Source organism: Equus quagga, chromosome 7, assembly GCF_021613505.1.
Source record: "Equus quagga isolate Etosha38 chromosome 7, UCLA_HA_Equagga_1.0, whole genome shotgun sequence".
Lineage (NCBI taxonomy): Eukaryota > Metazoa > Chordata > Mammalia > Perissodactyla > Equidae > Equus > Equus quagga.
Window position 1 is genome coordinate 21,752,051 of NC_060273.1, and position 13,112 is coordinate 21,765,162.

The window sequence follows — 13,112 nt, forward strand, 5'->3', positions numbered from 1 at the left end:
GAGGGACGAGCAGGGAGCAGTGACTGGTGGAACGTCAAAGTGGCAGTGGGGACGTGGAAGTTTCCGATTTCTACAATTAACTACGCGGAGACTCAGGCGCCCAGACAAGTGCAGCCAACCCAGCCCTGCGGCGGGGGGACGCTTCAGGAGGGCGGAGGCCACAGTTCGCTGTAATGTGAACCAGGCTCCGGCGGAAGGGCGGCCAGGCACCGATCAAGGGACCGGCTCCGGGGCTCGGGAGAGAACGCGAGAGCTTCGCCCTCCTTAGGCTGAGGCCGGCGGGCGTCCCGGAGGAGGTGTAATTTGAGTAGAGCTTCTGAGGTCACACGGAGACACCAGAAGGCCTTTGATGAAAGAATTTCTTCACAAAGCGCTGCCCAGGAAAGAAGGCAGAGGGGGCGGGGCCTGGAGCTGCGGCCCGGAGTGCACTCGGAAATCTTCGGCTGAGGCTCGGCAATCCTCCTCAACTCTGGCTTCGGCCTGGAGCCCGGGGCTGATCCGGAAACAGCCGAGCGGATCCGGAAACAGCCGAGAGGCCCCGGAAGCGGTGAGGGCCGTCACCAAGGACTGCGGGAACCCGCCGTTTGCGCAGAGGCGATGGCGGCAGCTGCGCCCACGGCCGCGGGCGAGGACGGCCAGGGATGGCGGCCGGGGGCCGGTACGTGAGGGTGCGTCCATGCACGCTAGGGGCGGTGAAGCCGGAGGCGGGGCCGAGCTCTGCAGCCGGCGGATGCGGGGAGGGGGGAGGGGAAGGGGAGGCTGGAGAGAGGGGCGGGGCCACGCCTCCGGGAAAGAGGGGGCGGGGCCGGGGGGGTACTGGCGGAGGGGGCGTGGTCGGGAGATTCAAGGGGTTGGGCCAGTGGCAGGTGAGAGGCGGGACCCAGCGCGGGAAGCAGCGGGACCGGGGGGTAAGGGGCGGGGCCATTGGAAGGAAGGGGGGCCGGAAAGAGGCGGGGTATAGGCGACACTCCTCAGAGCTAAGTGACAGGCGGGAAGGGGTGGGGCCAGGTGAGCGGGGCGGGGCTAGGTGCAGGTTGGGATGGATGGTGGGGACCGTGGCTGCCGTACTAGATTGTAGGACCTGCGGATTTGGTGGCCTGAGGTTTTGGGGATCCGGGAGTGATGGGAAGAGAGGCTGATCCCTGTCCTCCGCAGCTCTGGGTCCCCAGCCCCAGGATGGGGCAAAGGTTGAGGCTGAGTCCGGGGAGCTCGGCCGGCTTCGGGCTGAACTGGCAGGCGCCCTGGCAGAAATGGAGACCATGAAGGCTGTGGCGGAGGTGAGCGAGAGCACGAAGGCCGAGGCTGTGGCTGCAGTGCAGCGGCACTGCCAAGAAGAGGTGGCCTCGCTGCAGGCCATCCTGAAAGGTGAGGTGGGGACTGCTCCCAGATCCCCCAGCAGCCCCATAAGGAGGAGTGCATGACGAGAAAGGGGTCGGGAGCACAGATAAGCTATGGAGTAGGTTAGCAGGGCTGCCTAGCACCGGGCCGGCCTGTGGGCCCAGAGGAAGGGGCGCCCTTTTCTAATTTGCATAGAGGCGCTGCCTGTGCTAGCAACAGCTCTGTCAGTTCTAGCTAAGTTTAGCTCGGAGCTTCTCCCTGTTCTTTTGCCCCGTTTCTTTTCTTGTCCCTCACTGATGACTGATCAACCCTGAAGATGAGCAACTTCTCAGTTCCCTGAACCGGTCTAATCCTCTGGTTTCCTTCCTTCCCCAGGCACCCCTTAATGGGCACCCCGCCCCCACATGCACCGACTTCCCTCCCTCCCTCATATCCTCTCTTGGTCTATGCACCAGCTCCGTTTGCCCGAGATCCTCCAGCTCCTTTCTGGAATTTTCCTTTCCCTTCTCCTCTAGTCAGGCCATAGTCTCCAAAAGAGCTTCCAGTCCCATTCCACTCCTCTGCTGCCACTCCCCTGGATGGTTGCGCCAGCCTTCTCACAGGTCTCTTTCTACAGTCTGGTCTTGACATTGGCTTCCAGAGTAAACTTCCTAAAACCCCATTTCACCATGTCATTTCCCTTTCTAACCGCTGCGTTTGGCTCTGGATTTCTCACATTTCAGACATCTGCGTACAACCTGTGCAGTGCGGTTGTCTCCTCGGACGACTTACCCTATTATCTACTTAATATTTGTTCTTTAAGTAGACCCACTTTTTAAAAACTTGTATACATTTACTTAAAGGAAATTCCTGTCCCTGTAAGAGAAACTGTGTCCTAAATATTAATAATAATTAACATTTATTGAGCACTTACTATATGCCAGGCACTGAGCTAAATGCTTTATGAGTATTTAGTCTTCATAACAATCTCTGTGAAGGAGGAACTATGGTCCATCTCCATTTTACAGAGGCAGCTCTAAGGCCCAAAGAGGTTAGATGATTTGCTGAGCTCATACAGCAAGAAAGCAGCAGAAGATTTGAACCCAGGAAGTCTGGCAGCAGAACCTTTACTTCTAGTGTTAGTACACATTAAAATAAATAATTAAGCAAATAAAAAATGACTGCATTCCACCCAACATCATCTCCACCTCCCACTGACCTGTAGGATAAATTCCAAACTCCTTGGTGTGACATTCAAGGCCTTAGGAGCCATCTCCTGCCACCCTCTCCACCCTTTCCAGCATCTCTCCTCATGCACCTTCACTCCAGCTCTTTCAACATGCCCACCGTGCCTCAGACATACCATCCACTTTCCCACCCCTGAGCCTCGGCTCACACTGGTCCTGTGGCCTCATGTGTCTGTTCCCTCCTTCACCACCTGCTGCTGTCCTCTCCTGGCCAGGCAGGCAGCGAGGGGCTCCTTCCTCTGGGATCTGCAAGCCCAGGAATGGTCCTCTCACAGCTCTTTTCGCACTGCCTCGTAACTATTTCCACAGCAGCCTTCCCCACTGGACTGTGGGCTCCTGGTGTCAGGGTTTGTGTTTGATTAATTTCTCTATTTCCAGAGCCCAGCTCAGAGTGTGGTCGAGAGTAAATATTTATCACTATTATTAGATATTGATTGTTATTGGTACATATTAATAGGAATAGATACCATATTTTCTACATTTATTATGTACCAGGAAGAGGGCTGAAAACCTTCCAGGTGTCATCTCATTTGATCCTGTAACCGCCCACTGGGGTAATCATAAATGTCCCCATTTTGTGGCTGAAGACACTGATGCAGAGAGGCTAACTGGTTGCCCAGGGCCGTCTCTCCACAAAGCCCCCTGTCTTAACTGCTATGGTAAATTGCCTTGTAGAGAGCGTCCGTGATGGAGAGCCCTCTACTTGCCCACACGTAGGGCCGGGGCACTGACTCTTCTCTGCCCTTCCTGCCCCACCAGACTCCATCAGCAGCTATGAAGCGCAGATCGCTTCTCTGAAGCAGGAGCAGCAGCAGCAGCAGCAGGATTGCGAGGAGAAGGAGCGGGAGCTGGGCCGCCTCAAGCAGCTGCTGTCCCGGGCTCACCCCCTGGACTCCTTAGAGAAGCAGATGGAAAAGGTTGGGGTTGGGATGGCCTACCTGCCCCACCCCCACCCCTCCGGGATTTGGAAAGATGTTGAGGCAGCCAAAGGTGACTGGGGGGGCAGAGGGATTGTTGGTGTCCCTTCCCAGATCACTGGGAGCAGGGTACCCAGTAATAAATATAGTATAGCACATACCAGCTCCATACTCAGCAGGGTCCTGGCTTGCCACTTACTAGTCAGGGGGCCAGGTTTGTTTACCTCCAAAATTGGGGAAAGTCATGTAGGGGGAGGGGAGCTAACACTTAAGGATACCTCTCATGCACTAGGCGCTGTGCTGACCGCCTGACAGACCTAGTCTCCCCAGTCTTTCTCCTGATAGGGAAGTCCATTATATCCACTTAACAGATGAGTAAGGTGAGGCTCAGAGAAGTTCCGTCCTTCCCGGGTTATGCACATAAAAAGGAGCAGATATGGGATTTAAAAATCTAGGCAGTCTGGTTCTAAAATTCTTGTTCTTAATCTCTATAGTATATCACCTTTCTTATTGTTGTTATTAATGATAGTGGAAAGGACATATTCCCAAAGTTCATCTTTCAAAGTGAGTTCACATCGTTCCCTCGTTTGATCCTCACAGCAGCCCGGTGAGGTAGATACTTACCTCATTTTATGCGTGAGGAAACTGAGGTTCAGAGAGATGGAGGAGATCGCCTGGTTGGAAAGACAAAGATCAAAACGGAAGCCCGAGAAAGGAAAGCTGCTGACCCACGGCTTCCCAGCAGAGGCTGCTGCTTGCGTTCAGAGTGTTCCTTAGGGAACACCTACACAGGGTGGTGAAGGAGGGGGCTCAGCTAAATTAGAGGCACCTGGTATGGCAGAAGGGGCAGCAGGCCTGGCGGCGGGCAGTGCCAGTCCTGGCCCAGCATCTGCAGGCTTCAAAGGTGTTCTGTTTGGGCCGCCTTACCCTGCCTGTTGTAACTGTTCACATAGGACAATTGGAGAGTTAAATGGAACTTGTTTGAGACAAGTTTTTGAGTGATTCAAGAGGTAGAAATGGCCTGAATTGGAAGAGGATGGGTGACTGGCAGATTTCTGCCCTGGACAGCTGGGTGGATAGCAGGGCCGTTCTCCCTGACCTAGTGTTTGTGAGAGAAATGGTGTCATGAACTGGTTCAGATTTGGCTGTATGGTAGAGATGTCCATAGGCTGTTGGCTACGCAAGTTCAGCAAATTCCCAAACCTGAAGAGACCAAAAGGAAATGGCCAGCAATATGGTGATGGGAGTGTGGGAGGTCATATCAGTTAGGATGAGGTTTGAAAACCCAAGTCATCAGTGGCTTAGGTAAGACAGAAGTTTATTTTTCTAAAATTCCAGAGGTAGACATTTCCAGGACTGATGTGGTAGCTCAATAGTCATTAGGAACCCAGGCTCCTCATGTGTTGCTGTTTTGCCATACGTAGCTTACTGTCTCATGGTCCAAAATGACTGCTTGAGTGCCAGCCATCATGTCCACATTCCAGCCAGCAGGTGAAGGAGGAACAGTAAAGAAAAGCACACCCTCTCCCTTTAAGGAGCTATCTTGGAAGTTGGACGTGGCACATCTGCTTACATCTCATTAGCTGGAACTTAGTCATGTGACCATGCTTAGTTACAGGAAAGCCAAGAAAGAGATAGTAGTCTAGAATTTAGGTCATGTGTCCAACTAAAAACATGAGGTTCTATGATAAAAGAAGAAATGGATGCTGGGGAAGAAGTATCGTGAGCAAGTGGGCAACAGGAAGATAGTTGTGACCTTGGCCCCTTTACCTACCATGTGTCCTGGGGCAAGTCCTGCAAGCTCTCTGAGCCTCTGTGTTCTTATCTCTAAAATGGGGGTGGACAGTGCCTTCTTGGGAGGATTAGAGAGTTGATGTGCTTGGAGAGAGAGCTCTGAACAGACATGAGGGGTCCTGCAATCAGGGTGGGGGACTGTCACTGCCCAACCCCCCTTCCTCCAGGCCCATGAGGACTCGGAGAAGCTGCGGGAGATTGTGCTGCCCATGGAGCAGGAGATCGAGGAGCTGAAGGCGAAACTGCTGAGGGCAGAGGAGCTGATTCAAGAGATCCAGGTGAGGGGCCGGCCAGGGGCCACTGAGGGAAGACAGGGTGCCACAGGACCCTGACCCCCCAGCCTCTTCCCTGCCCCCTTTCCCTAGAGACGGCCCCGGCATCCCCCTTCCCTGCACGGCTCCGCGGAGTTGCTGCCCCTGTCCCGGGACCCATCTCCCCCACTGGAGCCTCTCGAGGAGCTGAGTGGAGATGGGGGTGCAGCGGCTGAGGCCTTCGCCCACAACTGTGATGACAGCGCCTCCATCTCCTCCTTCTCCCTTGGCGGCGGGGCCAGCAGCAGCAGCACCTCCCTGCCCCGTAGCCGCCAGGGCCTGAGCCCCGAGCAGGAAGAGACAGCCTCCCTGGTGTCCACGGGCACCCTAGTACCCGAAGGCATCTACTTGCCCCCCCCCTGGTTACCAGCTTGTCCCAGACAACCAGTGGGAGCAGCTGCAAATGGAGGTGAGTGTGTGGGTAAGTGGCCTGCCTGCACGCAGCCGTCTCTCCCTGCACCAGATACTCACTGAGCACTGCTGTGTCCAGGCTCTGAGCTAGGGCTGGGGGTGCCACGCGGAAGACAGAACTCCCACCCTCTGGGAGCTTCCTCCGAGTGAGGGAGCCAGACCCAGCCATGCACATGGGCACGTGAGGAAGACAGTGTCCCTGGGTGGGGCGCCCAGAGAAGACTGAGTAGGGTCAGAGGGTAGAGACTGGGAGTACAGGAGACCGAGACCCGGATAGTGACAAAGCGGTGCTCTTCGAAGATCAGGGCCAGAGCAACTGCAAGTTCAAAGGCCCTGAGGATGGACAGACTATAGTATCTGAGAAACAGGAAGACCACAGAGGAGGAGGACAGAGATGAGATCAGAAAAGAAGGCAGAGTCCATAGGAGGTCAGCCCTCGGGCTGCTGTGGCATTTGCATTTTAGACAAGGAGCAGTGGGAAGCCTCTGCAGGGTTGAAGCCAAGGAGAGGCCTGCTCTGCTTTAGGCTTTTAAAAGATCACTTGGGTCTCTGTAGGAAAGGACTGTAATGGGGGGAGGGGACAACAGGAGAAGCGGGGCAGCTAGTTGGGAGGTGCTGGACAGTTTAGCAGAAGGTAGTGACTGGGCCTGGGAGACGGCAGCAAAGATGGATCTGGAATCCACTTTGGAGGCAGAACGGGCAGGGCCTGCCGATGGATTGGTTGTGGGGAGTGGAGGAAAGAGAAGAGTCAGCCTCAGTTCCTGGGCTTTTGGCTTGAGCAACTGCCTGGATGATGGTGCCACCCACTGAGATGCAAAAGGCAAGGCATGAGGGGCATGGTGAGGAGGGAAGGCCTCCCTTGGAGGTTGAGCCTGAGGCCAGGGTCTGTGGCAGGGGCGGCAGCTGCAGAAGGACCTGGAGACTATCAGCCGTGAGAGGGACGAGCTGCAAGAGGGTCTGAGACGGAGCAACGAGGACTGCGCCAAACAGGTGGGTCCAGCCTCTGCTCCAGCCCCAGCAGGGCCTCTGGCCCCCTGTCTCCTCCTGGACCCCAATTTCACCCTTGCCCTTCCACACACAGATGCAAGTGCTCCTGGCCCAGGTCCAGAACTCAGAGCAGCTGCTGCGGACCCTGCAGGGGACCATGAGCCAGGCCCAGGAACGGGTTCAGCTGCAGATGGTGAGGAACCAGGAGTGTGACAGGAATTGGTTGAGGGGGGCATATGGAGGGCTGAGGCACCTGTCCTGCCCCCAAGTCGCTCAGGCTTCACCCTGGAGTTGGTGCCAGGTGGATAAAAGGGTTTCCAGGGCACCTGGCACTGTGGCCAGAGCAGAGGCTCTGCATTCAGACAGAGCCCACCATGTACTCACTCTGTGAACTTGAGCTGATCCCACAGCTCCGAGCCTCAGCCTTCCCACCTTAAAAGTGAGATAATGAGACCTAGCTTGCAGAGTCATGAGGATTAAAAGCAGGGATTGCAAAATCAGATACTTCCCAAGGCCAGATGGAAGATGTAAATGATTGAACTGAGCCAGGTGTGAGCCTGGAAGGAGCAGTGTGGCAAAGCAAGAGTGTGTGCAAAGGAGCTGAGCTGCTCCTCAGCTCCCCGAACTACAGCCTCGTGGGAATGTGGGCTTGGTGCTGCCAGGGTTTCTGACTTGTCAAGAGAAACCAGAAATCTGCGTGTTTGTGTGTACAGTAGTCTCCCAATTTTTAAAGTTAGCAGCAAATTTAAGGTTTTTTTTTTTTTCCTTTTTCTCCCCAAAGCCCCCCAGTACATAGTTGTATATTCTTCGTTGTGGGTCCCTCTAGTTGTGGCATGTGGGACACCGCCTCAGCGTGGCTCGATGAGCAGTGCCATGTCCGCACCCAGGATTCGAACCAATGAAACACTGGGCTGCCTGCAGCGGAGCGCGCGAACTTAACCACTTGGCCACTGGGCCGGCCCCTAATTTGAGGTTTAACGAAACGTTTGACATGGCCTGTGGCTGCCACTGTGTGACCCCCAAGTCATCAAGGAGGGTGTGCTTGGGAGCCAAAGACGCTTCACAAAGGGTGTTTCTTCCTTTCTCAGTAGAGAAGGAGGGCACGGGCTTTCTGGCCGTCAGCGGTGTCCGGAGGAGGGTTCAGGGTTTGGCCTCACAGGGGACTGGAGAAACTCTGTCCCCCTTATTGCCTTGTACTAATTGTCCGTCCCCAGGCAGAGCTGGCTGCCTCCCACAAGTGCCTGAGCCACGAGGTGAAGCGGCTGACTGAGGAAAACCAAGGGCTCCGGGCTGAGCAGCTGCCGTCTTCAGCCCGCCGGGGCCTGGAGCAGGATGAGGGCCAGGAGGCATCGCTGCCTAGCTCCGTGCCGGTAAGGGGAGTGTGGGCACTGAGCCTGGGCACCACCCTGTCGGTCCTTCCTTTCTGCACGCAGCAAAGCATTGACCTGGGACCACTGGACTCAGGGGCAGACCCAGGCTGCTGTGTATTAGCTGTGTCACCTCAGCCAACTCAACTTGACTTCTCTAAGGCTCAGTTTCCTCATCTGAAAATGGGAGCATACTGCCTTCTCAACATTGGCATGAAAATGAGTTGACAGAATGCTTGACGTGAAAGGAAGCATTGATTTTATTTGTTATTCATAAGTGACAGGAGAGCCACAAAACTGAATTCATCATAATCTTTGATTCATAACAAGCTGTCATCGTTGATCTGTGCGTGGCCTTGGTTGATTGAATTTATTAAAAATAGGAAGATCACCCGGAACCATTGCCCACCATGAGAACTACAGCTAATTTCTCCTTATGTGCACCCCCTGTATTCCTTGGCTCTGTTTCTGCTGTCCTGAAGTTTATCATTCCCTTGTTCTTTTGGGGGATCGTTTTTATTACATATACATATCTTTCTAGACAAGGGAGTGCTAACCTTGGGTGTTTTTGAGCTTTACAAAAGGGTATCTTGCTTTAGGTATCTCCTGGCACCTTCACTCTCCACTGTTCCTGAGGGCCCTCCACCCTAGGGGTGTGGCTCCTACCGAGCGTTCACTGCTGTCCCAGTGTCTTTGTCCACTCTCCCCATGATTGTTTTTTTTTTTCTTTTGAGGAAGATTAGCCCTGAGCTAACATCTGCTGCCAATCCTCCTCTTTGTGCTGAGGAGGACTGGCCCTGAGCTAACAGCTCTATCTTTCTCTACTTTGTATGTGGGACGCCTGCCACAGCATGGCTTGACAAGCGGTGCCATGTCTGCACCCGGGATTTGAACCGGCGACCCTCAGGCCGCCAAAGCGGAGTGTGTGCACTTAACCACTGTGCCACTGGGCCGGCCCCTGTTTCCTTTTAAAGTTTCCTTCTTCCTCCCTTCCTTTCCCCTCCCCACAATCTCCATCCAGCAGGTGGCCCCTGTGGCCTCTACTCCTCTTGCCCCACACCCAGCAGGTGATTTGCATCCGTTCCAGGAGCTGCAGCAGCTGGTGTGCCGCACGCGGCAGGAGGCACGGGCCCACCAGCAAGCCCAGGAACACGAGGCCGAGCGCCTACGGATTGAAATCGTGACGTTGCGGGAGGCACTGGAGGAGGAGACGGCGGCAAGGGCCAGCCTGGAGGGGCAGCTGAGGGTGCAGCGGGAGGAGACAGGTGAGCGAAGAGGAGACAAGCCACCCCACCCCTCCCAGGGAGGCTGACCTCCCCACAGGGCACCACCTGGGCACCAGTGCGCGAACGAGCCTTGACCTCTCTTTCTTTGCTTTCCACACAGAGGTCTTAGAGGGTGAGTATGGGCTGGAGCCTGGCCAGGGCAGGTGGGGAAGGAGAGAGGGTGTGGGCCTGATGGCTTGCCCCTACCTGACTTCCCAGCCTCCCTGTGCAGCCTGAGGACGGAGGTGGAGCGGATCCAGCAGGAAAAGAGCAAGGTGAGGCAGAACTCGGGCCAGGCTGGGATGAAGGGAAGGGGCGGCAGTGTGGAGAAGACCCAATCTGGCCCCTGCTGGCCTTTGTCTCCCTCAGGCCAGGTGGCAGGAAGCTCTGAGGCAGCCACCAGGCTCAGGCCGCACAGAAGAGGTCAGAGTCAGGGATGATGTGGAAGGGGCTACCCTGTCCAGACATCCCGTTTCTCTGGCCGCATACCCTCCCATCTGGCCCAAGGCCTCAGCTCTATATCCTGTCCCACAGGCCCAGCTCACAGACCTCCTCTCAGAACAGAGGGCAAAGGTGCTACGGCTGCAGGCTGAGCTGGAGACCAGCGAACAGGTGCAGAGGGATTTTGTACGACTGTCCCAGGCCCTGCAGGTACTGCATGTCCCCTCCCCACCAGGCTGGCATGACTCCAGGTGACTTGTCCTAGCTCTTGTAAGGACGGTCCTCCAACTACGGGAGTCCTCTTCCTCTTTCTGGGGCTGGCATGATCCTTTCCTCTGAGCTATTGCTCAGCAAAAGTTGAAGATCTTGTGTGTCCATCTCTGCGGGCCACAAGAAAACCCTGGCACAGGGCCTGGCCCACAAACGTGCAGCATGCTCGTTACATCAGCCCCCCCTGCCCCTGCCCACACTTCCTCAGGCTGCTCTCAGGATGCATTTCTTTCCATGAACCCAGTTTCACTGTGCATTGGGGGAGGTGGGGCCCCTGGGTACACTGGTCCTGGGCCCTTGCCCTTTGGGGACTTGGACATGGGGCAGGGGCTGCATTTCCCCACTGAGGGCCCTCTGCTCCCCTCGCTGGACCCCACAGGTGCGCCTGGAACAGATCCGCCAGGCAGAGAGTCTGGAGCAAGTGCGTAGCATCATGGATGAGGCACCTCTCAGGGACGTCAGGGACATCCAGGACACCTGAGGGCAGAACCACCTGCCCTGGGGAGACTGCCTTTCTCCACTCCCGAACTGTGAGGCTTGAGCTTGGGGGGTCTCAGAATGGAGTCTTCACCCTCTCTAAGCCTGGGGTGGAGGTGACAGGGCCACCTCTGCCCTATCCCTCCAGCGCCTCCTCCCAGGGGTGGCTGGGCCTTCTGCTTCCAAGGATGACACCTGGGTGAGGGTCCCAAACCCCTTTTGGAACCAAAGGTGCAGGCTCAGCTCTGCGGCTTTCTGGCTGCCATGCTGCCTCCTGAGTCCCAACGCTCCTGACCCCGTCCCCTCCGGACTAACAGCCATGCCTGTCAGGAGAAGCCCATTCGCTTCCACGAGGCACAGCCGAGCTGTGAGTGGTGGCTGGGAGCCTCTGTCTGTGTCTGTCAGTGGGTGCCTCCACACGCACACCTTGGGACAGGCAGCTGCTTTCTGAACCGCATGACACTAAGATGCTTGTCCCCAAGATGTGCACGGAGGCAAGGCCAGACTTTTCTGTCATTTATTTTCAATAAATAAGCAGCTCAGCTCATCGGTCGCCTTGTCCCTGCAAGCCCCACGGGGTTGGGGAAGGGGAGGTTTTACAAGGTTTGAAGGGAGGAGGTGGGTTGCTGAGGGGGGAGGAGAAGTGAAGGGGACACTGTGTTTATAAACAGAAAATGTCGGGAGGAGTCAGGGTACGTGGGGGTCTGTGCCACAGCTCTGGCTGAAGATGCGTCGCTATGAGGGTGGGGAAGAAGGGGCAGAAGGACTGGTTACTTCCTTCTTTCATCTTCTGGATCTGCAAGGAGAGAGGGGAGGGATGAAGCAGGTGGCGGGGGCAGGAGGGGAGAGGAAAAGTCCCTCCCAGGCTCCCTGTCCTCCATCCCCTGGCACATTCACCTGGAGGCCGCCCCCCCATACTTACCTGTGTCCCTAGACCCCACTCCCCAACCACTGCAGCCCCAGCGTCAGACAGCTCAGCGCCCAGCCAGCGCAACGCAGCGCAGCCCAGCAGACACAGTGGTGCCCAGGGGCAGGGGCAGTGCTGACCCCCGGAGTAAGGGCGGCAGCCCACCCCAACTTAGAAGCGTGGCAGTGGCGGCGGCAGCAGTGGCTCCGGGTGGAGCTGCGAGCGCAAGTGACCTTGGGTTCCACCCAAGGGGGAAAAGAGGGCGGGCAGGGGGCACAGCAGCTGGGACAAGGGCAAGAAGAGGGGGCGATACCTGTGACACGGTTTCAAAGAGATGGAGGAGGGGGAACAGGTTATCCTATGGCCAGAGAGGACAGAAAGACAGCCGTTATCGAAGGAGGGAGAGAGGTGGGCGTAGAGGGCCAAGAGGGCTGAGGAGGTGGTAGGGGCACCGAGGACAATGTATCTGCATTGGGCATGGAGGCCTGGGGCAAGGAGGAAGGGCCTGTGGGCAGGAAGGACACCCACCTGAAAAGGAGGGGGGCAGGCGCCTTCGCAGCGCAGAGGGAGGGCCGTGCTCACGGCTCGGCTCAAGGGCTGACGGGGCTCAGAGGCAGGGAGCATCTTACCCTCCAGATAGTTCCGAGCAACGAACTTGAGGACTTCATCGAGCAAAATGACTGGAAATGAGATCTTGAGGACCATGAGCCAATGGGTGAGGTCCAGGGCCTGGAGCTTGAAGATCATCTGGGAGGAGGCGGGCAGAGGCAGTGAGAAGCACATGTGCCCCTCTCAGGACGGGTGGGCAGGAGCCAGAAGACCCGGCACTGCCCTAACCTGACCCCACCTCCCTCCCTTTGTCAGTGCCTCTAGTTGTAGTTGTAGTTGTAGTGGTCACAGACCCCTACATAGGCTCCTGTGGAATGGGGAACAGGCGGCCCCTGCCTGGAAGAAGGCTCACCGGCAGAGGGTCGACGTAGAGGATGAGGAAATGGAGGGACATGGAGAGGCAGATGGAGCCCACCAGCCAGATGTTCACCCAGGGTGGCATCCGCACGAGGGACTGGTTCTCAGACAGGCTGCAAGGGGGACGCCAGGTGGAGCCCAGGGTAGGAGACACAAGAAGAAAGAAGTGGTGAGGAGAGAGAGCAGGGGCAGAGAACAAAGGCAGCAGCCTCCAGAAGGCAGCAGGGGGAGGGTAGGCAGGCCCCACCTGTTGAGAGCATTGCACATCTCGATGGTAACCAGCACAGACAAGGCCATGGTCATTGGCTCCGGGGCCTCAAAGACCTCACAATCCACACCCTCAAAGTCGGCGTTGTGTTCATTGCACTTCATGAAGTGAGTCTGCAGGAGGCGGGGAAGGGAACTGAGATGCCACAGAAGCCCCCATGCCACCCT

General features: G+C 56.5%; 2 protein-coding genes across 2 annotated transcripts in view; one reads left to right on the forward strand and one right to left on the reverse strand.

Moving 5' to 3' along the window:
- RABEP2 (rabaptin, RAB GTPase binding effector protein 2) lies at window positions 1-11,351 on the forward strand. The gene is given in 14 exon segments (XM_046668681.1): window positions 1-658; window positions 1,156-1,365; window positions 3,324-3,481; window positions 5,443-5,553; window positions 5,641-5,937; window positions 5,939-5,995; window positions 6,892-6,987; window positions 7,079-7,177; window positions 8,199-8,354; window positions 9,439-9,616; window positions 9,738-9,749; window positions 9,836-9,891; window positions 10,151-10,267; window positions 10,707-11,351. Coding segments are annotated over 14 exon segments (1,710 nt in total). The 5' UTR covers window positions 1-597; the 3' UTR covers window positions 10,809-11,351.
- ATP2A1 (ATPase sarcoplasmic/endoplasmic reticulum Ca2+ transporting 1) overlaps window positions 11,306-13,112 on the reverse strand; it is a 15,704-nt gene continuing 13,897 nt past the window's right edge. Inside the window, exons 19-23 of the mRNA XM_046668672.1 lie at window positions 12,925-13,058; window positions 12,673-12,790; window positions 12,341-12,458; window positions 12,025-12,069; window positions 11,306-11,600 (exon numbers count right to left, since the gene is read on the reverse strand). Coding sequence (XP_046524628.1) covers window positions 12,065-12,069; window positions 12,341-12,458; window positions 12,673-12,790; window positions 12,925-13,058 — 375 coding nt within the window. The 3' untranslated portion in view covers window positions 11,306-11,600; window positions 12,025-12,064. The remainder of the gene's footprint in view (window positions 11,601-12,024; window positions 12,070-12,340; window positions 12,459-12,672; window positions 12,791-12,924; window positions 13,059-13,112) is intronic.